The 24124-nt window shown below is 35.7% G+C and overlaps 1 protein-coding gene and 1 non-coding gene across 2 annotated transcripts in view; one reads left to right on the forward strand and one right to left on the reverse strand.

Moving 5' to 3' along the window:
* The window catches only part of LOC143387691 (transport and Golgi organization protein 1 homolog), a 50833-nt gene that overhangs the window by 8820 nt on the left and 17889 nt on the right, over nt 1-24124 (reverse strand). The window contains exons 4-17 of the mRNA XM_077108125.1: nt 20756-23567; nt 18970-19173; nt 16441-16589; nt 8168-8180; nt 7166-7254; nt 6848-6925; nt 6652-6762; nt 5360-5431; nt 5058-5162; nt 4293-4415; nt 4086-4194; nt 3000-3055; nt 2821-2911; nt 2511-2649 (exon numbers count right to left, since the gene is read on the reverse strand). Of these exons, the coding sequence (XP_076964240.1) occupies nt 2511-2649; nt 2821-2911; nt 3000-3055; nt 4086-4194; nt 4293-4415; nt 5058-5162; nt 5360-5431; nt 6652-6762; nt 6848-6925; nt 7166-7254; nt 8168-8180; nt 16441-16589; nt 18970-19173; nt 20756-23567 (4151 nt within the window). The remainder of the gene's footprint in view (nt 1-2510; nt 2650-2820; nt 2912-2999; nt 3056-4085; nt 4195-4292; nt 4416-5057; nt 5163-5359; nt 5432-6651; nt 6763-6847; nt 6926-7165; nt 7255-8167; nt 8181-16440; nt 16590-18969; nt 19174-20755; nt 23568-24124) is intronic.
* LOC143387694 (U6 spliceosomal RNA) lies at nt 13290-13396 on the forward strand. The gene has a single exon (XR_013154907.1). It is a non-coding gene; the product is annotated as a U6 spliceosomal RNA (small nuclear RNA).

The following is a 24124-nucleotide window of genomic DNA, read 5'->3' on the forward strand; positions in this document are numbered from 1 at the left end:
CCGGGTTCAATCCTCAGCACCCCATGCAAACAAAGATGTTGTGTCTGCCAAAAACTAAAAAATAAATATTAAAATTCTTTCTCTCTCTCTTAAAAAAATCCTATAAACAATAAAATATTGTGTCCATCTACAACTAAAATAATATTTTAAACCCTGAATTTTTTAAAATCCTAAACTCAATGAATGATTTTAACAGCAGATTTGGGAAGTGAAATAAATCCTAGAGCTTTTAACATAGGTCAGAAGAAAATATCCAGAAGAAGTAAATCCAGAATGTAGGAGGCAGGGGAAATCAAATTCTAATATACATTATTATAATCAGAAGAGAGAATGAGGTAAAATCAACATTTAGAAAAAGACTCGAAAATTCAAGAAGTGTTTAATGGTCCCAAGCAACATAACTGCAAGAGGAAAAGTGGGTGGGGTGGGGAAAACTACACCTAGGCACTTCCCAATACAACTGTTAAAAAAAGAGAAAGGACTACAGAAACTAGAAGAGGGATAAGACCAAACAACAATGATAATGGACTCCTTAAAGAAAAAATTTAAAACAGATGGTAATTAATTGGATATTTTTAAATTGCTAAAACTAAGTAACAGTCAAAATTCAGTAGCCAAAAGAAAGATCCTTTAAAAATGGAAACTGGTTTTAACTCTAATCATGAAATTCATGTCAACCTAATACAGATTATAAAGGTAGCAATATTTAGTGAATAAAATACTATTCTCTGTTTATCCTTGTATTACCTTTGATACACTAATCAAATCTATCATTAAAGGACAATGTTCAAATAGAATGAAAATAATTTCAAATAAGAAACCAACAGTGTAGAATGCAGAACTACAGAAACTTTAAATATGTGTATAAATTGAATGAATGTCTTGTGGAGTTCACAGTATATGAAGTACTAACATACAATGCCACAACAGTTATCTGATTCAGGAGCTACTTAAAGCCCATAAAAAAAAATAATAAACCTATTAATCTATGTCAGGTTTTTATTAAATCCAGAATATATACCATGGCCTTTAAATTATGAGAAGATGAATAAAATTATAATTATATAATTATAATTCCATTATAATTTATGATTACATCAAGCTTATACAGGGGATGAGGAAAATAATTAAAAATATTTAAACTATTAAAAAGATACAAGGAAGAAAAAAAGAACAGGTCATCAAATAGAAAGCAAATTCTTCATAAACTACACGCACATATTGACATGGACAGACTTATATTTTAGAAAGTCCACTCAAGCGGCTATAGAGAAAACTACTAAGAATTTGAAATAAGTTATATACAAATATAAAAAATGTAGAATGAAGACAGATGATCTAGGTTAGAAACAGAAAAGATGACACAGGCATGAACTAACATAGTACCTGGGGATCAGTAAAAAGAGTAAAAACCACAGATGATGACTGAATGAATTTTGGAGGAGTTGAGAAAAATAGTGCTACAATTTAACTGCATTACAAAAAAATTAATTGCCATTTAGGTCATTCAGATTACTAGTAGGGACAGAGAAAACAAGTGTTCTTTTAAAAAAAAAAAGTGATAAAATGAGAAATGTTTCTTTGAAACAGGCCAGGAATTTAGAACTGGCCTGAACAAAAATTTGAGATTCTAAAAAGGTCGATTGGAGATCACAGAATTTTAGAAAAGTTAATGGAAAGGTTTCAATATTTAATGCATTAATTAGGCAACAGAAGTCAAAATACCTAAAAATAGTTAGGTCTGTAAGAAGGTCTGTCTTTGCTTTACAAGATATATATATATATATCGAAGAGTAAAATCAGGTGCAAACAAATAAAATCTGACACAACCTATTTTTAGAGAATCCAAGTATTTTTGTGGATTAAAAACTTCAAATGAACTTTCAAAAAATAACTAGCTCCACACTAAGAAGATTAATATATAAATATATTCTACAAACAAGTACTTCTGTAATCATAACTCCTAAGGTCCTTGCCACAGTTCAATTTTGTGTGAACATCTGAGATATTCAAGTCCAAAACTTGTACCATCAATAAGTAAATATTATCCCTTTTTGAAGTTTTTATTCTACTAAAACATGTCATTCCAAATCACTCAGTATTTTTAAAGGTCCAGAGTTAGAGATACAAGTTCAAAACATTAGAATTACATAACTGATCACAATGAAAGGTAATTAAAATAAATAGGGAGATCATAGAAAGGGTCTAGAACTTTGAGAGGTATTTCCACATCAGTGACTGTTAATACCATTTTACCACTTCCTGCCTTCATATGAATTTGACAATTGATTACGATGTCCTCACAGCCTTAGTTTATGGTTCCAACTACCTCAGGACTCTTAAGACTGACAATGGAAAGAAAAATGCAACTTATAGGAAACAAAACACAAAGGAAAAAAGACAAATCTCTACTTATTACAACTAGAAGAAATTGTAAATAATCTTAAGAAAACATAAAATTATCTATTAGTTCACACAGTGATAACAATAACAAACAATGAAAATCTTACTTTTGTAGTGCCATCTCATTTTTCTGGTAGAGTTCATTTAAAATCTCCACTTTCTGCCTTAGAGTTTTGCATTCCTCTTCCAGTCCAACTTTAGAAGACTGTAGTGAATTGCAGTCACCTTCTAATTTCTTTATTTGGTCTGTAAAGGATAAAACAGCTTATCTCTATATGTGTACAAGGACTTAAGAACTTGTTTGAGGGAGTAGTGCCAAGAAAAGTAAGAAGCATGAAAGCAAGAAGCCATTCTTTATCTTTCCAATAAAATTTTATGTCTTTCCAACATGGCAATTTCTTCTCAAAAAGAACCCACCTTTTAGATTACATTTTGTGGGCATCGAGGCTCTTAGCATAAGTTGTAAAAGTTTTAGATCCTCTTCAACTACTGATATTGTAGTTTGTGTCTAAAAATTGCAGAAAAGAGAGGTATTCTTAAAAGTGAGGCACAGGAAGAATTCACAGGCACTATGGGATTCTTACAAAGAACTATACCCGAGAGACATCCATCATCTGCTTAATTTGATCTTTGATCTTCTCGTTCTGATCACCTAAAAAACAAAAGACTTTTGCTTTTTCTTTCCTTACTTTTAACTCTATATTCTCCTAACTTCCCCAAACTAAATAATGATTGTGTTCAAACACCAGAAGAAAAAAAATCAATTAAATAACTAAACTGATTAGACTAATGACTTTTAAGAGAATTGCAAGCTTAGATTTAAAAAAAAGAGAGAGACAGGTGAATTTCAGGCTGGGGTTGTGGCTCAGTGGTAGAGTGCTCACCTAGCATGTGTGAGGCACTGAGTTTGATCCTCAGCATAAAAATAAATAAAAGTACTGTCTGTCTTAAAAACAAAACAAAAAAAGGTGAATTTCTAGTTTGCACAACTAAAATGTTATCTATGCTATTCTTGTAAGATAAAAGCTTTTCTTCTCTCTCAGATCTATCTTCACCTGGGCAAGTAAGTGTCTTATTTAGAAAGATTCAATCCTCTATTTTCTCCCTGAATCTACTACCAGGTGTGGTTTGAAATACTTGCTATGTAAGCAATATCCAACTTGGGAGAAAACATCTGAAAATATTTTCCTCATCAGTAAACACTGTTACACTCCCTCACTCTAGCTTTCTGATAGTCTCTAGACTCTGTTCTCACAGCCTTAGTTTATGGTTCCAACTACCTCTGGACTCTTAAGACTGACTGTGGACCTTAAAACCACAGAGCCATAGAGATGATGAGTATCAAAATCAACTATCATCTGCATAAGAAATAAATTTCTCTTACTGTACAATGTTCAATACTCTAAGTATTGTACAGGATGTGACTATTGTAGCTGCAGTGTACTTACTAGTTTTCAATGGGATAGAAAAGGTCAGTGTTCTTCACATGCCTATTGCTACATTATACCCCAGCAACCCACCTCTGCCAATGCAACAGACATATCTATAGATCCAGTGATATGTGTCTACAACCCTGAAGCTTAAGAAGAAAATCAGCTAGCTGAAAAGTGGCATCTGTATAAATACTTAATTAAAGACAGGAAAGCAAAAAAAGGATTCAACCTCCCTGAGACTGATCTTACCTGCTACCTCTCCGTTGGTTAATTCATCTGACTCATCTTCTCTATTTTGATCCTCAGATTCAGATTCACATTGTAACCGATTCAACTGTGTGATATAATTAGTCAAAGTCTAGAAAAGAAGCAAAAGGTTGGAAGACTCTCGATTTTAATTCAGAAGATTTCAGGAGAAATCATGAGATGAAACATGTATTTGGAGTATAAACTTACATTAATAGTATCATCTTTGTGATTAAGAAATACAAGTAAATCTTTCTGGGACTTCTCAAATGATTTGATGTGTTCACTGAGCTCAGCGTGTGATGTACACCAGTCTTTGACTTCCTGCTGCAACTGAAAAGTCAAAACACATGAATTCCTGTGGGTTAGGGAGGGGTTTCTGCACTGGATACATCAGGACTACAAGACTTAGACAAAGAAATAGAGAACCATACTCCTCGGTGGCCTGCCTCAATCGAGGGGGTTGAGACCTTGGTTAAGGAAGAGGGCAGAGTGGCCCCAACTCTCACAGCTGCAGTAAGAACATCAGAGTTCTCAGGAAGTTGACCCTGTTTATTGCATTCCCCAGAAAATTGCTGCCAATTCAAATAATTTACCTCCAGCAGGAATGGCTGGGCACATATGACTGTCTCCTAAATTTAGACTCCTTATCATGTAATCTTCCCTTGGCCAGTGAATCAGTAACTACTCAAAAGAGGATCATAAAATACTTAATTTTCTGGTTTAAAAAGTTTCTTTGAGGCTATGCAAGTTAATAACTGATTGACATTTGATAAGAAAAGCAATAATCCAAAAATCCAAAACAGATGGAGAACATATACATGCACTCAATTTAGGGAGCATGTTTAAACTTTGCATATCTAGAAAAGGTCGTACATGAATATTCCTTACCTCAGAAACAGATCCAAGAAAGATACAAGATAATGATATTCACTTCTCTAGTTTACATTATGTATGACATCAAATTTTCTTTACCTGCTCTTTCGTCGTCTTAAGTATGGTATTTTCTTTCTGAAGCTGACAGCATTCCAACTTCACCTTCTCTTCACGAAGCTTAGCTTCATTAAAGACAATTTGAAGCTAATGCAAAACACTAGAGTTAGTGAATTAATTCCAAAGAAAAAACAAAGTTATACTTTCCCAAACCAGACATCATATAGTTCTCATTTTTTGCACATTTTAGCACACTTCAAATTTTTGGTCCGCAACAAAACTAAGATATAGTATTAATATCCCATTATGCCAACTATCCCATTAGCAAGAGTTGGCAGCTTTACCTCTGAAAATTCAGAAGTATTCACTGAAATGACATCTTCAAGCTTCTCTATAGATTTCTTATTTTCAATTATCTGCCAGGTGAAAACAGAACACAAAATATGCATTAGGATTTCAGTAGAAATAGTGATATGTGTGTGTGTGTGTGTGCGTGTGTGCGTGTGTGTACACACATATATATACTAAAAAAGATAAACACAACAAAATATTTGTCAAGCCATCCCATTACATTTCAGTAATGCAGGGGATCCAGCTTTGGACTAAGCAAAAAATCAAGAACTGAAAGAGATGAGGGAAAATGAAGTCATAAATATTTCATGGCATCCACAACCTTACTGTTTATGAGATAACCAGAAAAAGAGGTCAAAGTATAGAAAATCATAATGCAATAATAAAATGTTTTAAAGCATAGAAAATTAACTAATTACTGTTTTAAATAAATCAGTTCAAATTAGTAATTTTTTTTTCTAGTGATAGAGAAAAAAAATTTCCCAAGATCATTTTTAAAATTTTCTTATCTGAAGTAAAAAATGATAAAATTTAAGGGAGAATAGACTAATCTCACATACAGAAGAATTCCCAAAAATTTATAAAGATATTTGCTCCTTAAGGAAGTGGACATAACTCCCCAATCTTTGTTTGCAATGCCTGGGATTGAATCCTGGGCCTCATGCATGCTAGGCAAGTGCTCTACCATGAGCTGCATCCTGAGCTCGTAACTCTTCATACTTTAACTGTGGGCTGTGCATGGTAACTTCCAAAGAATATAATATGAAAAGGACTGGAAAGAATTTTTACAGTGATGAAATCTGATAAATACTACCTCAGCTAGGTGATCAAGCTTACTTGGGGGTAGGATATTTCAGAACACACTCTCTACTATCTTTTGCAACTTTTATGTAATTACAGAAACTTATAGAAATTGAAAATGAAATATGTAAGTAAAATTTTTTTAAGTACAGAAAATTGATTAATTCATTACTCTTTCAAGTAAAAAGTAAACAAATACTGTTCAATTGGACAATAGTTTTTTAGTTGATCTGCATGTTTCCAAGGGCAGAGCAAAGCAATATGAAAATTATCCAAGGTTGAGAATAAAAATATTTCCTAGGCCCATAAAAATAATTTGTTGTATCAGTACTTAAAAGTTCCACAAAATGGGCACAGATGTGGGTTCAACTTCCTTGACTCCTAATCTTACTTTAGTTAACAGCTGGACTAAGTTCAACTTAACCAATTTTACAAAATATTTCAAAAGCCAAATTAAAGCAACACTTAGCAGCAAAACTCTTACCAAGTCGTGATTCTTAGCATTCTGTTCTCTTTCAGATTCTAACATAACATGAAGACTTTTAGCTCTCTCATCCAGAAATTCTTTAGCTTTTTCAAGAAGCTTTATTTTATCCTGGGAAAAAAGGTGTCAAGATTACTCACTCATTACATTTACTTTTGATTTAGAATGTAATTCCCCCCAAAGAAGGGATTTTTACCTTATATTTAGTTGCTTCATCAGAAAGAATCATATTTTGTTTCATGGTTTCTTGGATCTGTTTCTCTGATTCCTTTATCTATGTAAATAAAGCATTCAGAATTAAGATACACAAATTATAGTGCTACTATACAAGTTACTTCCAGACAAGTGACCCTTTCCAGAAGAAAGCAGTACTTAATACATATGACTGCTTAGAATTTGGATGATTTGTAGGAAATAATGAAATAAAAACTTTAAAATATGATTTTTAAATTAAAACAGGTAGAAATGATTCAAGCTAGAACCAAGGGAGAAAGAAACAAAAAAATAATTATACCTTCTGTTCATACTTTGAAAATTTCTGTATCAATTCTTCATCTTCTTTCATGAAATTGATTATCTTTTGGGCAATTTGCTGTTCAGTGACTAAAAGGGGGAAATACACAAGATTATTACAATCACTAAATGAAATCCAATTACTCAATCTACTAAAAGTAAAGACATGTTATATGGTACTATGAGGAAATACTTCTTAGCATAACTAGTATGCTTTTAAAAAGCAATCTATGCTTATTAGCAATAAGAGTATAAAATTATTAAAATTTAAGAAAAATATAAGAACAATGATATTTTGCTGGGTGTGGTGGTGCACACCTGTAATCCCAGTGGCTCAGGAGGCTGAGCTAGAAGGATCCCAAGTTCAAAGCCAGCCTCAGCAAGAGCGAGACACTAAGCAACTAAGTGAGACTTGGTCTCTAAATATAGGGGGTTTGGGATGTGGCTCAGTAGAGTGCCCCAGAGTTCAATTCCAGGTACCCTTCACATCCAAAATGATATTTCACATTTAAGCTTATTTCACAGATGGGAAATACAGTAAAGTGTTGTAGCTTGATATTCCTCCCTTCTCAAAACACTTTCTTTTCAGAAAATGGAATCATTTAATTCTTTGCAAAGAAAAACAGAAATGAAAGCATACTGATTCACATTACCATTCTTTAAATTATCTACTCAATTACTTAATGCATGATTAAATCATTAGCATAGAAATACTCTTCAAATGTAATACATCTGCATTACATCAATATTCAAAGTTAATCTGCCCCAAATTAAAACTTATGTTCTCCCTATCCACAATTTGTTCCTCCTCTTTATCTCCTATCTCAGAGTTGGAACCAGCATCATCTACTCAGTTATCCATGCTAACAACCTAGGAATAGTAAAATTTTCAGGAGGTAAAAAAAAGTAATAGACATTAAAAGTCACTGTATCTACTTCTAACATACATAAAACACACATCAAACACCAATACAATACAAGTTTAAGAAACCTAAAAATTTACCTTGATATACTCTATCTTTTACCTAGAAGAGAGAAAAAAGATTAAATTTGATGTCAAACATCTGCTCAATAGAAACAGCATTCCTAAAACAACAGTCAGAATCATAACCAAGTGAGAATTTAATAACATTCTGGTTCAGAATAATAAATTTATAGGATTAAAAATAAGTAAAGGTTAACAAGAATTTTAAATTTAATTGGTAGTTATATTTCATAAATAGGCTCTGACATAAACACACTAAGATATGTACCTTATTTCACAGTAAAGATGTGTGTGTGTATTTGTGTGTGTGTGTGTGTACTCAAAATCATTTACTTGAGAATTCTAAATAACCAGGATAAAGTCTAGAAACAATCAAAAGGAATCTGAGGAAACGATATTAAGGCATAGCATAATCTTTGTACTAAGATATGCCACTTTCACTCACCAGAAAACATCTTAGAACTCCAATTTAAATTTGCCTATTGGCTGAATTTAGAAACTAATAGGCTACATCATCTTATTTCTACAAACCACTAAATATATAGCAAGAAATCTGAAAGGGAAGACTGCTAGAAGAAAATGCACAAGCAACAAGAGAAATGACAATTAACATATTCTGGAAAGGACAAAAACAATCATTTCCTAAAGACAGCAATAAACTGCCTGATAATAAAACCTAAGCAGAATTTTTTTAAAAACATCACTAAATTTCTTTGTAACTTAGCATATACTTGTCCTTTCAAATGTTATAAATGGTGATGGAATACTCAGATGTGTCCATGGATCATCCATGGGATCTTCGTAATAGGAAATTGCATTCAGAAAACTCCAACACAGAAAGAAATGGCATTTCTTTAATGACATAGCCTTGCTAACCTTTTACTCAAAATGACAACAGAAGAAAATGGGAAGTAGCATAAAAGCAGTCATCTAAGGAAGAGACTAAAGCTCCAAAGTCAAATGCTGAAACTGAGGAGCAACAGCTAGGAACCAGATCCCACATAACCTAGTGAAAAGAGAAACAGGTATTGTTTCTTTCTTGAAATGAAAGAAACAAGAGAGAAATATAAAGTGTTTTCATGTTTTTCCCTTCTCTTTATCCTTCTATTTCCTTTTTCCTTTTAGCTGAGAAAAAGTTCAATGAGATTGAACTGTGAAAATTCCTCACAGGAATCCAGGCAAATGATTCTTCTATTTAAGAAGGGAATGCTTTTTAAGAGATTTTACACTCAATTGTACAAGGAGAGGAAACTTACCTTAACAATGATATGTCTGATATAATTAAGAAATCAGAAAAAGAACACTCAGATTTGAAAAGATTTGTATCCAATGCTTTTGGCCTCTTTAACTGTTAGGCTTTTCATATGCAAAGTCCATTTACCTAAAATAATTTTCTTCCAATTATGTTAAATAACTATGAAACAGAATGACCTACAGTACAAACATATGTATGTATAAGCTTATATATATATACGCTTATACATATATGTACACACATACACAGAGATAGACTAATTCTGCTCAGAAAAAAAAGACTTAATGAACAAAACATTTAATGGATTTTTGGACAACACATAATCTATACTTCCAAATAAAAAGGTATTTTCTGTACATATGATCAAATCATAAAATCTGGGAATAATATATATAAAAGACTGGAAAAATTATCTTATCTCCTTTTTCTCATATTACTGTATTTCTTTGTAGCATTTCCCCCTGTTTATATGTGTTTATATTAACATACAGTTCATCAACATTTAAATCTTAGTTTCTGCTTTTTTTTCCACTTCACATTTAATTGTGAGCATTTTCTGTACCTCAAAGCTTTGAAATAGATAAATCTGCCTACTATTCCATTAAGCGAACATACAATATCCCCTAAATGAATTATGTTGTGCTAAGTCTTCAATCTAATACACTGTTCCACTGAAAAACATTACCAAAATCTTCAAAGCATAGTTATTTCTTTAATATAGATTACTAGACATATATGCTACATAAAAGGATATTTATCTAACCTATCCCATCTTTTATCCCACTTTTAAGACTTCTGATACGTTTGAAACTACTGGTCAGGATGGCTGTAAGAATTACCAGTTCTACCAACTGCACCCACACTAAATTATTTTATAAGGTTAGTTTGACTTAAACCACTAATTTGTGTTTTAGCAACTGAAAAGGAAAAAAAGTGGGGGGGGGGCAGTGACTATATAAAATAATCCTTGTGCTTATGTGCTAAGGTATAAGTAAGTTAATTTACTCACAACAAGAACAGTTCTCCAAAAGAAAATGACAAAGGATACCAATCCAAAGAAAACAGTGAAAACTACAGGCTCCCATGGTAGTCCATAAAAATCAGGCCCAGGTTGATACTCATCAGGCAATGTAGTAAACAGCTGAAACAGACAAATTAGAAGAAATGGGAAACCTTAAATTTATAACAAAACAGTCACAAAGAATCATGGCAATTCTAAACCAACCTCCTCGTCAGAAATCCACCTCCTCAATATTTTCCAATAGTTTCTTCAAGAGAAAGGATACTGACAGTCTCATATTTTTTGTTCACTTGCAGTGTTTTCAAGTATAATGAATCTAAATACTTTTTTAAAAAATTTATTTATGTATCTTTAGTTTCAGGTGGACACATTATTTTGTTTTTATATGGTGCTAAGGATCGAACCCCTAACCATCTAACCATCTAACCCTAACCATCTAACCCTAACCCTAACCCTAACCCTAACCCTGTGCCTCATGCATGCTAGGCAAGCGCTCTACCACTGAACCACAACTCCAGCCTGAATCTAAATACTTTAAATTGAGCATACTTTAAATTTTCCAGTTTGTAACAGGCCCTATATCATCACATTGTCTAACACCTGGCTAGAATCCCTCTGGATCATTCTTTTCTCTTAGATAACCTGGTTTTTATAATTTAAAAAATTCATTTAAGACAAAAACTTAAATATATGAAAGAACTAATTAATTTTATGGCAACAAATAAAAACAATGAAACAATAAAAAGATTTCAAGCCCCTTTGGGTATCATTTGATAAGCTAGAAGAATACCTTACTATTCTGAAAAGTGTTTAAATAAAGAAAAGGAATCAAATATTTATCTCCTGCCTTAACTATACAAACCAAATATCTGTGTAAAGAATAATCAATCATAGCCAGGCGCCGTGGCACACACTTGTAATCCCAGTAGCTAGGGAGGCTGAGGAGGGAGGATAGCAAGTTCAAAGTCAGCCTCAGCAAAAGGGAATTGCTAAGCAACTCAGTGAAACACTGTATATAAATAAAATACAAAATAGGGCTGGGGATATGGCTCACTAGCCAAATGCCCCTGAGTTTAATTCCCAATACCCCCCCCCCCCAAAAAAAAAAAAGAATAATCAAATTTTTATTTGTGTAGGCATCCCATCCTTTAAATGAAGAAAGAAAAATCCAGCAACTCAGACCATTGCTATTTTGCAACCTATAATATATTAGCAAATCTCACCAACGTCACTGTTGACTAGTAGTCAACATCAAAGGAGAGGATATGCATATGTCAATGCAATATTTCCTATTAAGTTTTCATAAGAAAAAGAATTGAACCTAAACCTGACTATGAATTTCCAAGAAATATAAAGCAACAGAGAGAAGCTGAGGTTGTTAGCTCAGCACTTGCCTAGAATGCATGGAGCCCGAGGTTCAATCCCAGCACCACCAAAAAAAAAAAAACAAAAAGGCAATAGAGAAAACAGGTTAAATTGTTGTACCAGGGGGATGTCATTTATTCACCAAAACTACAATATATCCTAGAAGTCCCACAAACGTATTTTTTTCAATTATTGCAAAAAGTTACAACAAAAGGAGAAATCAATTAACTTATATGAGACTTGTTCTCCCACTGAAAGCAACCAGAAAGTTGGAATATATATATTTTTGGTACCAGGGATTGAACTCAGGAGCACTTGATCACTGAGCCCCATCCCCAGTCTCAGCCCCATTTTGTATTTTATTTAGAGACAGGGTCTCACTGAGTTACTTAGAACCTCACTTTTGCTAAGGCTGGCTTTGAACTCATGATTCTCTCTCAGCTTCCTGAGCCACTAGGATATTAAGGCATGTGCCACCATGCACAGTCAAAATATATTTTTAAAGAGCTATTTTTCAGATAGAAAGCCACAAGGGACATGCAACTGTCACCCCTAAGAGAAGGAGAACAAATAGGTGAGCATTCTACCTTGAGGCACCCTCTAGACCTCAGTTTGGGAAGGGGAACCCAAATGGGGCCTAACAGTCTCACTGAGGAGAAAGAGACCAGAGTTCCAGGAGATTAAGCAGCCAAAAACATGTAGAGAAAACTACCAGAAAGATGGGAGCCACAAAGAAAAAGAGTTCCAGAAATCTGCATGGAGGTGGTCTTCAGTTTGGGGCTACATTCTAAGCAGTACCTGCGAGGGCCAAGAACAACTATAAGCTAACCAATCCCACAGTTGGCACTGAGCTGGGAGAAGTCTGGATTCCAGCTAACCAGAGAGAGTTGACATACAAAACCAGTATGGTCAACAAGCTCATGAAGAAGTATTTGATCCAGGCATGATAGCACATGTCTGTAATCCCAGCATCTCAGAAGGTTGAGGTAGGAGGATACCAAGTTTGAGGCTGGCAAGTTAGTTTGAGCCTAAGCAAGTTAGTAAGACCCTATCTCAAAAAAAAAAAAGTTCACTCAATATCATTAGTTATCAGGAAATAAACTCACAAAGACATACCCACTAGAATGGCCCAAGTGCTAGTGAAGATGAAGTCAAGTGGAAGTCTCCTAAATTGCTGGTGGAAGTATAAAATGATTGTGGTCATTTATTAGCATGGCTTGACAGTATCACATAAGATAAAAACATACATTAAACATAGGAGGCAATTGCACTCCTAGATATGAGTCCACTTATAGGGGCATATATATGAAATAGTACTGTAGGAAAAATGAACCTATAGTTTTAAAAAAAAAAAGTTATCAGTGGTTGCCTGGAACAGGTGGTGAAGGAACTCACTGGGAAGGATCCCAAGGAAACCCCCTTTCTAGTGAAAAAAACTGTTCTATATCTTGATTATGGTAGTTTTTACATGGGTATCTACATTTGTTAAAACTCAGAGTGTGATTGCTTTGGCAGCACATATACTAAAATTGGGACAATACAGAAAAAATTAGCATGGTCCCTGAGCAAGGATGACACCCACATTTGTGAAGCATTCCTTAGTTTTGTGGAAACAACCCTTCAACAGATGAATGGATAAAGAAACTGTGGTACATATACAAAATGAAATGTTACTTATAGCATTAAAAGAGAAAAAAATTATGGCATCTGCGGGTGAATGGGAATATCAGGCTAAGGGAAGTAAGCCAATCCCCAAAACCAAAAGCTGTATGTTCTCTCTGAAAGTGGATGCTGACCCATAATGGGGGTGAGGTGGGTGGTAAGGGGCATGGAAAGAATGGAGGAACTGTGATTGGGCAAAGGGGAGGTAGGACAGGCGAGAGGGCATAGGGATAGGAAAGATGGTGGAATGAGATGAACCTCATTACCCGAGGTACATGTAGGACTACTACATGTGTTGTGTACAACTAGGAAAAGTTTTGTTCCATTTATGTACAATGAATCAAAATGCATTCTGCTATCATGTATAACCAATTAGAACAAATTAAAAAAAAAAACTCACTGATATTGGCTATCAAGGAATTACTGTTAAGTTGGGTGATGGCCCATGGGTTCATTATACTATTCTCTATGCTTTTCTTTAAAGCTTTTCTAATTAAATTTATTTTTTAATTAGTACATAGAAATAAACATTATAATTATTGAAGTAGGTAACATGACATTTTGATGCATGTATACACTATGTAACGTTTAAATCAGGTTAAATATATCTACCTCCTCAAACATCATTTATGGTAAAACTTTCACAATCTTTTCTTCTAGTATTCTGAAATGTACAGTATGTTATGATTACCTATAGTCCCCTACTATTCTCTCTGCTCTTATTTGAAAGTTTCCATGATAAAAATACTAAAAATAATTTTTAAATTAAGATATAACTTCAAATATTTAAAGGATTTCTATGTAGAAAAGAATTCAATTTTATAGAGGAAATCATGTGGAGGAAAATTTGGAGTCAATACAAGGATGAACTAGACAACAGAAGAACATATAGCCTTGTAAGAGAGTGACTCCTGCTAGGAAATACTGGTGTACAGGCCTCATAACTACTCGTCAGGGCCACAGTAAAGAAAATTACAGCAATGAGTGAGAAACTAGACTAACAGCCTTCCAAGGTTTCTTCTAACACTAAGATTCTACTAAGATTCCATTGATCAATGAATCTGATTGGTGCACATCTCCCAAACACATCAGAGCCTATTACTCTCCAGTCCTATCAGATATCATACTACTTGTTTAAGATTTTACATTGACTTGTTCATAATTTTTGCATATATTTGTTAAGTCCTTTTCTTAAGGCTTTCAAAAATCACAATCACGCCTTACACCTGTTAGACTCTTTTAGTCCTCGCACAATGTCCTGTACATACTGGGCCATCAAAATGCCTTTTTGAAGGCTCCTTTCAAATCAGTCTCGTAACATTGTGCCTCTTCTTTGCCACTCACGTCAATGTCTTACCTATCACCGCAAAATCACTGACCATACCTGCACCACATTCGTGTACCCCGACCTAGACCTAGAGGAGGGCTCTGTGCATACCTAAAAATACGAATAAAGAAATCCTTCCCATATCATGAGGCTGTAAACTTTCCAAGTGATGTTGATTCATTCTGATAATCAAATTATGACTGTGGAAGACTGGGCTTTAATCACTGGAAATATCATTATTCTAACTGCCTGGCTTGTACATACTACTTACCCAGGTGGCTGCCACCACCATGAACAAACATGGAGCCAAATGAAAACTGATTCATTTCTCCCCATCACATCTTTTCCACCCTGGTGGTCTCTCCTCCCCAGGTATTCATTGTCTTTATACCACCTCTGACTGCATACATGAGAATTAGGGGGTGCGTGGGGGTAAAACCCTACAAAATGCCAGACATCTCACCAGACACTTTACCTTGTCAAATCATTTAATTCTTATGATTGGAGTAAGCATTATCTACATTTTTCAGATGGGGAATCTGATATTCAAAAGTTTAGTTATTTGCCCAAACTTCTAAATGATAACCTTGGGATTTGAAACCAGATCTACCTGGCTTCAAAATCTATACATTTTACAAGGAAAAAAACAACATCACTTTTCTTAAACAAGTCTTGAAATAACACAACTTACAGGAAACAACTTCAGTTGAGAAGGATTACTGTCACAATGGCCCTAGGACCATCTTATCCTCCAAGCTCTAAAAGCTTTCTCATTCCTATAATTAAACTCTAAAAGTCCAACATCAACAAATACCATGACGGGGAGGTAAGTCCTAAAATGCTTAGATAAGCTTCTAGACAGATTAAATGTCTTGTTTGGATCATGATTTTCTTTAGAAAGGTCAGCCTTAAGTGACTCTTTCTAAGAAACAGATCTAACCTAATTCCTTTCATTCTTAAAACTTTCTAAGGATCCCCACTATTAATGGTCTAATGCTACTTTGGCCCAAAACTTCCTTTAAGATTTGCTGGCCTCTCCAACAGACCATCCCCCTCCAACTTCACACGTTATACAACACCAACTATTTACATTCTCCTGGCCTCCCCAAATATCCTTTTCTTCATGTTTCCATTTCTCTGAACACATTTCTTCTGACTGCCAGCTTCCCCCACCATCCTCCACCCCAGCCTGTCTAATCAACAACAAACCACATGTCACACTCCTGTTTGCCCTTTGCCTGTGCTTCAAACACATCTCAACTACTTTCTGACCTTATTGATCACCCTTCCAACCATAATAAATGCATTTATGGACAATAATGTTGTACCATCAAATAAATACCTCTCTTTCTGCCATTATCTTACTGTGTTTCAAGTGAATGCTATTATCTCCCTGCCAGAATGAAAGGTTCTGAGGGGAAGAACCAAGTTTTTACAGGTGTACAAATGTCCAGCCTTGGTAGACAGCAAATCTTCCTCATATGCTAAACTAAGTAGCCATTAAGCCACACCCCTATGGCTTTTGTTTTAGGAGCTATCTACTCAAAGGGTCAGGAGTCATTTTCATAAAGACATTTTAAGTTCTTCACTTCATGACCAGAAGCCACTTAAAAACTAATAAATAATCAACATTCTAATTGAAGAAACTATGTCAAACTTACCATCTTAGTGAAATAAAGCAAGTATGAATATAACAAGGAAAGCACGTTGTCCAAAAGGGTGGCATCTGCTGGCTCTTCCAACTTTATGTCCTTTAGTTGTTTTTCTGTATCAGCATCATCAACAGGAGTACCTTCTGTTATAAGTAGCTCTAAAATTGAAAGGGGAAATGGCTATTTTATTTTATGCTATAGAATAAGAATTGTCTCTCTTCAGTTTCAATATTCATCAGTGTTTCACTAAATATATGAATCACAGTGCCTGGAATATGTGGCTCTCCTAAAGACAATTAACACAGAGAAGAAAACTTCAAAATCCTAATTAGAGCTGTCAGACCCTTCAATTATAAAATGAACAATCTCCAATCTACTCTCCACTACTTCCATGGCCATACAACTGCTATCAGAACAATATTTACTAAAGGAAAAATTTTAAAACCAGAGATATATAGACAGGGTGACATTCAACAAACATGGATTTAGTGCTGGTGAAACTTTGTGTTAAAAATTTTAGGAAAGCTGAAAGAGAGGGAGTCTTGGTTTGCAGATTTACAGGTGGAATGAGCCAAGGCTTAACACAGCATCTGGCACCTGGCAGAGATACTCAACAACTATTTATTGAGTGGACAGATGACAGCTATTTAAAAAGAACACAGTAATATCAAGAGAGACTAAAGGATATTGGGTACAGACCTGCATTGAGGCTCTGTGAATGAGGTAGAATTCCAATTAGACCTGAGAGCTTGTAGGGGTGGAATTTCAGTATGAGTTACATGAGCCTGGGGTACATTTGATTAAACAGCTAGGAGTCCAACGTGCAGTTATTAAGAAGTTGGACCAGTTGGGCTGGGGATGAGGCTCAAGCGGTAGTGCGCTCGTCTGGCCGTGCGGCCAGGGTTCGATCTTCAGCACCACATAAAAAAAAAAAAAAAAAAAAGATGTTGTGTCCGCAGATAACTAAAAAATAAATATTAAAACTATCTCTCTCTCTCTCTCTCTCTCTCTCTCTCTCTCTCTCTCTCTCTCTCTCTCCTCTCTCTAAAAAAAAAGGAAGTTGGACCAGTTGCCTCTAAGGTCTTTCTCAACCCTGAGATTCCATTCACTACTATTTTTTTAAGCTTTTGCCTAATTTTTAAATTTTTTTTTTTTTAGTTTTTGATGGACCTTTATTTTATTTATTTGTATGCAGTGCTGAGAATCAAACCCAGTGCCTCACATGTTAGACAAGCACTCTACCACTGAGCTACAACCCCAGGCCCTCCAATCACTATTGGTCTATGAATTTGACTGCTGGTGAAGTCTGCCCATTGGCTCAGCATCTCAGCACTTGAGACACATTAAATGACATTTGGGAAGATTTTACATATAAAGGTGATTGACATCATTTTGTGGTGGAACCTAAAAGGCCAGGGAAATAATTCATGCTTAATTTTGTAAGCCAAGTTTTCCCTAATCTTGAAAGTTTTGGAGCATGAAAATAACAAATCTTAATGGTGCGTGATTCATTTTCAGAACCTTATGGAGTTAAAGACAGTTCAGAAGTCAGTAGTGTTCATATATGAATGAAATGTCTTCTGGAAAATGGAAGAACTGATATGTTATTCCTTCTCAAATTAACTGAATCCCCCCTGCCATGAGTTCTCCTACACTCTGTGTGTGCAGATGGGGGCGGGGTCAGGATCAGTGCTGCTAAGCCCTGCACTGGTGCAGGATAATGCTATAGCTATGCTTACAGACCAGAACCTTTAAAAACACAAAATACAGTAATTATGGCTTCATAGCACCATACTGGATGGATAAAATAAAACAATTAGTCATAATGTAATTTACTGATAAAATGAGAGTGAGCAACACAAAAGTAGAATGCTATTGATGCCATTATTGGGGATCTTTTTGAAAAATTGTTTCTCATCTCCCACTGGATACTGTGCACTATGATGAAGTATTCATTAGTGTCAGTCTAAAATGGATTGCAGTTCTGTACTGCTTCCTGTAAGTATAAAGATCTGGACGATTGACTGCATTTGAAAAAGTTTAATTACCATGTCCAGGAAGCAAGTCAAAACAGGACTTGAGGTATAGTACATTCCATTTAGAAGAAAAGGGAAAAAACACAGAATTTAAGAGACTATGAACAGTGATTCTCAAGCTAACTTGTACCAGGCCAGACTTTCCTGGAAGGCCTGCTAAACACAGATTGTGGGTCCCACCCCCAGAGTTTCTGATGCTGTTGGTCTGGTTGAAAATTACAGTTCATAAGGCCTTTGAAGAATAATATTTTAGTTGTAAATGGTTTACACAAGCTAGTCATAGCTAAACATTTGCTTTTAGGTGAGTTACAGTCTCTGGCCTATTTTTGATTTCTAGTCATCTTTATTCTTGATTTTCTCTCACTTAAGAGATTTTGTTTTTTGAACTCACATGTACCTATATTACTCTCTGCTCTATTTTGTACCTTTGGCAACAAATATCCTTGAAAGCCTTCATTATGATAATGCCTCTACTTTGTAGAGAAAAATTGGCAAGCTTTACCTGGGTCTACTTTCTCAGTATTTGGGATCTGAGACATTTCTAAGACACCCATGTCCTCAGTCACAGGTTGACTCAAGAGGCTGGGCTCTTCAGGATGGTTCATATTTAAATGATGACTCAGGAGGCGAGGCTCTTCATGAAGATTTCTATTAAGATGATTTGTGTTCTCTTTAGGAAAATCATCTTCATGGGGTGGCTGCATCTCTACAGGGGAGAAGAATGCATTGAGCCAGCTGGATGACACTATCTACCCCCACTTAAGCCCAATGATCAGCACTCCCCCTCAGCACACAGCTCCAGATACCTCAACACTGCCCTCCTTGTCCTGGCATGCGCCCATGAGAACAACTGGGCAAGGATACGGGAGGGTTCATTGTTTTCATCCCACTTAAAGGATGACTGAACTATACAGTCAAATTTATAAAGAAGCCTTTAATCCAAAGTATTTCATAAACAAATACATTTATGATAGAGGCTTCAATAACTTAACTTCCCTTGGCAAACCAACATACACCCACATGAATAAATGTGCAGAAGAGAATTCTGGTCCAGAACAAAAATGTGAAATGTCTATTCTGCTCAGAAATAACAGGAACTCTTTCATCTACAAGTGAGCTGGTCTCACCGAGCCAGTATAGAGAAGGGAATTCCGTAAGTCTAGCTTGCTAATGTGACTTTCAAATATGTTCCAAGTAACCTAGGAGCCAAATGGTGAACCTATCTCCTTCCTGAGCTCAGGACATAGACCAATAGGATCCAGAGCAAAGATTATCTCTTCACAGCTTCATATTCTACCCTGAACATTCACTTGTACTTTGCATTCTTATCCAAAATATATCTGCTTTGATTAAATGTACAACTGTTTTCTTCCCCAAATTATCAGGTAAAATTAGCATTCTTGGGATGTAAATTTTCCAATGGCTTTATGTCCTTCTGGAATTCTTATCATATACTCTCAGTTGAAATATTTCATTTTGAAAAACAATGGATAGAGATGATCAAATATGAAACCAGGAAACAGAAAGCTTTTATCAGGATATTGGGGCTCATTGTCAGTTTGAGGAATATTTAATTGAAAGGCTTCTATGTGTCAAGCACTACATTATAAGGCTTGTCATCCTGGTTCCATCCTTGATTAATATGAATGCAAGGACCTTAGAACCCAGAGGAGTAAAACCAGAATAAGTGACCTCTCCCCCAAGAGACTGGAAATAGCATGGTATCCACAAATATAAATGCTGGGGAGGGGAATTCAGGCAAGCTATCCATTAAAAGTTATTCCAGGGCTAGGCTTGAGTGACAGAGCACTTGCCTAGTGCAGGTGAGGCACTGGGTTCGATCCTCAGCACCACATAAAAAGAGATTAAATTCTAAAATAAAAAAAGTTATGCTAGTAACTCCACACCCACATGATCTAGTACAGATATTTTATGATTAAGAAATTATGTTTAATAAAGCCCTTTTATAATTTTAACATAAAATCTGTACTGTTAACAGGTCTACTTTTGTGCATTAGTTTCTCATTTATATCTTTCTCTTTAACTTTTTATAAAATTTCTCTTTGAACATGCTAACCAATCCCAACTGTCCTAAAGGAAAAAAGAATAAGCAATGTCCTTTCATGCTCTAGCCCAAAAGAATGAATAAAGGAATATATGGGGCTCCTGAGTCAGCCTTCTTTCTCCTTTAGGCACATGGAAACTGAACAGAACTTTACAATAATACACAAAAACACCTGGATGGAACAACTCCTTTTCTCCAGCTCAAGCCGCAAGCAGGTATTTACCTTCAGCTTTAGTCCAGATTTCCTGTAGAGGAGGCACTGTTATCAATGGAGCAGTCTCCTCCACTGTGGAGTGCTTGTACCTCACAAAATAGATCAAGTATTGGATATCATCAAGCACTGCAGCCTCTTCAAATATGTTACTTTCCTTTATTCCTATGTCTCTAATATCATTCACACGATTATCAAGCATTTGCTCTGCTACGCTCAAAATGTGTGACTCAGAGGCACGGAAGACCTTATCTAGAACTTTTTCCACGTTATAGGGCAGGCTCTCCTGCTGTGCCGACTTCAGCTTTAATGACATTTCCTGCAACATGGCTTCCAGTTCTTGGACATCAAAGTACTTCAGGAAGCGTTGCAAGGACTTTTGTTCTGTAAAGAAGCTGCGGATTATGGGCAAGTCTTCCTCCTGATCGTTAAGCTCTGGCTTTAGGGCTATATGTGGACTCTGTGGGAGTATATCATCTTCAAGATCTGCAGAAGCAGGACCCTGGCTTTCTGCATCCGTGATATGCCCTATGTCCTCAAGTTCCTCTTTTGAGATTTCTTTTCCAGTAGCCTTTTCTGTAGACCCTGAAGTGTTCAGATGTTCCTTAGGGTTGTCTTTTTCAAGATCATCAGAATTTTTATCCTGAAATACTTCACTTATCCCTGAAGTCTGAGTGTTTTCCTCATCACTTCCGTCAAAGAGTCCTTGGGCTTCCTCATCTGCCAGAGGACTTTCCTCCTTTCCCATTTCCATATCACCTCGTTCCTTGTCCATCATGTCTACCCTTTTGGCTGTGGTTTCACTTTTCTTAAAAATCTCCCAAATTATACTCATTTCTTGTTTGTTTTCTTTGGTTTCTAGATCAGGATTGATAGTCTCTAAAATTGCTTTCTCAAGAACGTGCTGGTTAACATTCTGAATCCCAGAATGTTTTTCTTTTGACTGTTTTGCACTTACAGCATTTTCATCCTCCAGTAGCTCTTCAGGGGGATAATAATCCTCCTCTACTGATGCTGGCCTTTCGGTATGGAGACCCGGTACTTCTACCTCGTCAGTTTGCTCTGTTTTTTTAATTTCCTGTGTCCCCTGTGTTGCCTTATGCTGAATCAATTCTTCAGCCAAGGACTGCTCTTTACCCTTGTGCTTGGAAAGCCCTATCTTCTCATTTACATGACTAACTGTAACAATCACATCTCTTTCTTGTTGCCAAGAAAAATTTTTTCTGGGACTGTGGACTTCTTCTTCTGGTCCTCTTAACAAACCAATTCCATCTGGAGAGGAGAATCCAGATTGATTTTCAGTTTTCAGAACTAGTCCCTCTTTAATTTCCTGAGGTTGATGCTCCACTGAGTCTATGTGCAGGGTTGGTGTATTTACTGAACCTGGCTCCTCCATTCCATCTTTGGATGTATCATTTTGATTATCTCCCAGGAATGTTGCAATGCCCAAGGATTCTGGTGGTTTACTCTGTTCTTGGGTCATCAGACTCCCTACAGCTTTATGTAGAGATTTATTCTCTAAGCTATCTTCCAAAATCTTCTCTCCAGGTGAAGAGAGTTCTTCATTCACTTCTTTTGAGTCTTTTGAGATATGGATAACTGCTTCTTTTAGGTCATTCTCTTTGTTTTCAAAGGCTGATTTTAATGTGTCCTTGCCCTTTTCAACAGCTGGCAATGAGCTGAGCTTATTGCTTTGGGGAGAAGTATATGCAATCATACCTTCTATCTTCTCATCCTCTAATTCTGAAACATCTTGCATCAGGTGCTTCTTAGGCTCCTGAACATCTGTCTCTTTTCCTTTAATATGAAGTTCGATGTCCACTTTTGGCTCTTCATCATTATCTGTCTTAGAGGTTTCCACAAAAAGACCATATTCTGCACTTTCAGGATAAATATAATCTGTTGCTGCTTGTGGTTTCTTCTGTTTTCTATCTGGAACTAAAGCTTCCTCATCTTCTTTTTCTTCTTCTGAATAAGAATTCCCCAAATCCATCATATCTGTTTTCTCGTCACCACCTGTGCCAATAAATAAAGTATCCTCCAAGGTTGTCAGTATATTTTTGTCATCATCCTTGATGCCTGGGGGCAGAGTTACCTCAACCTTATCTTCTTCATTTGAATTCTGCTCTTCACCTATTGAATATTTCTCCACTCCAAACTCTACTGGGAATTTCATGCCTTCTTCACTTATAAAGGTTAGTAATGGGAGCTCCCCAAAGCTTTCCTCATTCTCCTCTTCTTCCTTATCAAATGCATAATAATCAGCATCCAATTCCTCATCATCAAAATCTTCGTCTAATGAAGTCACCAGTCTGGTCGTCTCATAATCAGACACAAGTGCATAAGCAGTATAACCAAATTTGGTTTTCAAGTCTAATGTCATTTCTTTTTTCAAAAGTGTATAAGCATTAGTCTTCTGTTCATTTGAGACCTGAGAACTGTTGCTGGTTTTGTTGTTTTCACTTTCTGGCACTTTCAATTCATCTTGTAGTATTTCTTCAAAGGGTTCAAATGAAGTTTGTTCACCTTGAGCATTATCTGTTTGACTATCTGCATGAGGATGGTTCTTCTGAGCCAGAAATTGTTCCTCAAGATCCATAGTGTTTTCTGAGAATGCACTTTCAATTTGCTCTGAGTTTGCTACTACTGGTTTAGGTTCAGGTTCAACATCCTGGGAGACTTCAGGAAATTGTTCCACTTTTTCTATAGCTTTCTCAGAATCTTCATTTGCAGAATCATACAATTCCAAAAATCCTAGAAGTTCTTCTACACTATAATTATCAAAATCATCTCTTCCACCATCAAAACAGACAAAATCTGTCTCCTGTAAGGAAAAGGAAAACATTAGTGTGTCAATAACAAAGTGTCACAAAAGCAAACTCATCCATGCTCCCAAATTCAGGATTGGTTCTAAAGAATCTTTGGGGTCAACCAGATTACCCTCCTCCAACCCCCATTGGCTAACTCCTTCTATGGCTGATTAAATTTGTCTTTTTCTAGACTACAGTGTTAGAAAGTCTATTCTTTCTTTCTTTTTTTTTTTAACATGGGTCATATTCTTTAAAAAGCATAATGAGTAAAAATGGTGACAATTTGGTCTCCAACAGCCTGACTCTTGGGTCTCTCTCAATTTGCTCTGAGCATAAGTAGGGAAAGGCAAGGTATCACTTGTAGGATCCTCAAGCTCTAAAATCTACACCTATGTTTCAGGAATTTAATTCTTAATCATTTGCTCAGGAGAAGCTGGAAGATCCTGCAGCATTGAGAAAGATGAATCAGTTTTAAAGCATCTTACTGAGATACAAGTACATTTGATGGAATAAAGAATGATATTAAGGAGGCTCCTCACATTATTATTACCACAAGAACAAACTGAAAACA

The sequence above is a fragment of the Callospermophilus lateralis genome, unplaced genomic scaffold (assembly GCF_048772815.1).
Source record: "Callospermophilus lateralis isolate mCalLat2 unplaced genomic scaffold, mCalLat2.hap1 Scaffold_148, whole genome shotgun sequence".
NCBI lineage: Eukaryota > Metazoa > Chordata > Mammalia > Rodentia > Sciuridae > Callospermophilus > Callospermophilus lateralis.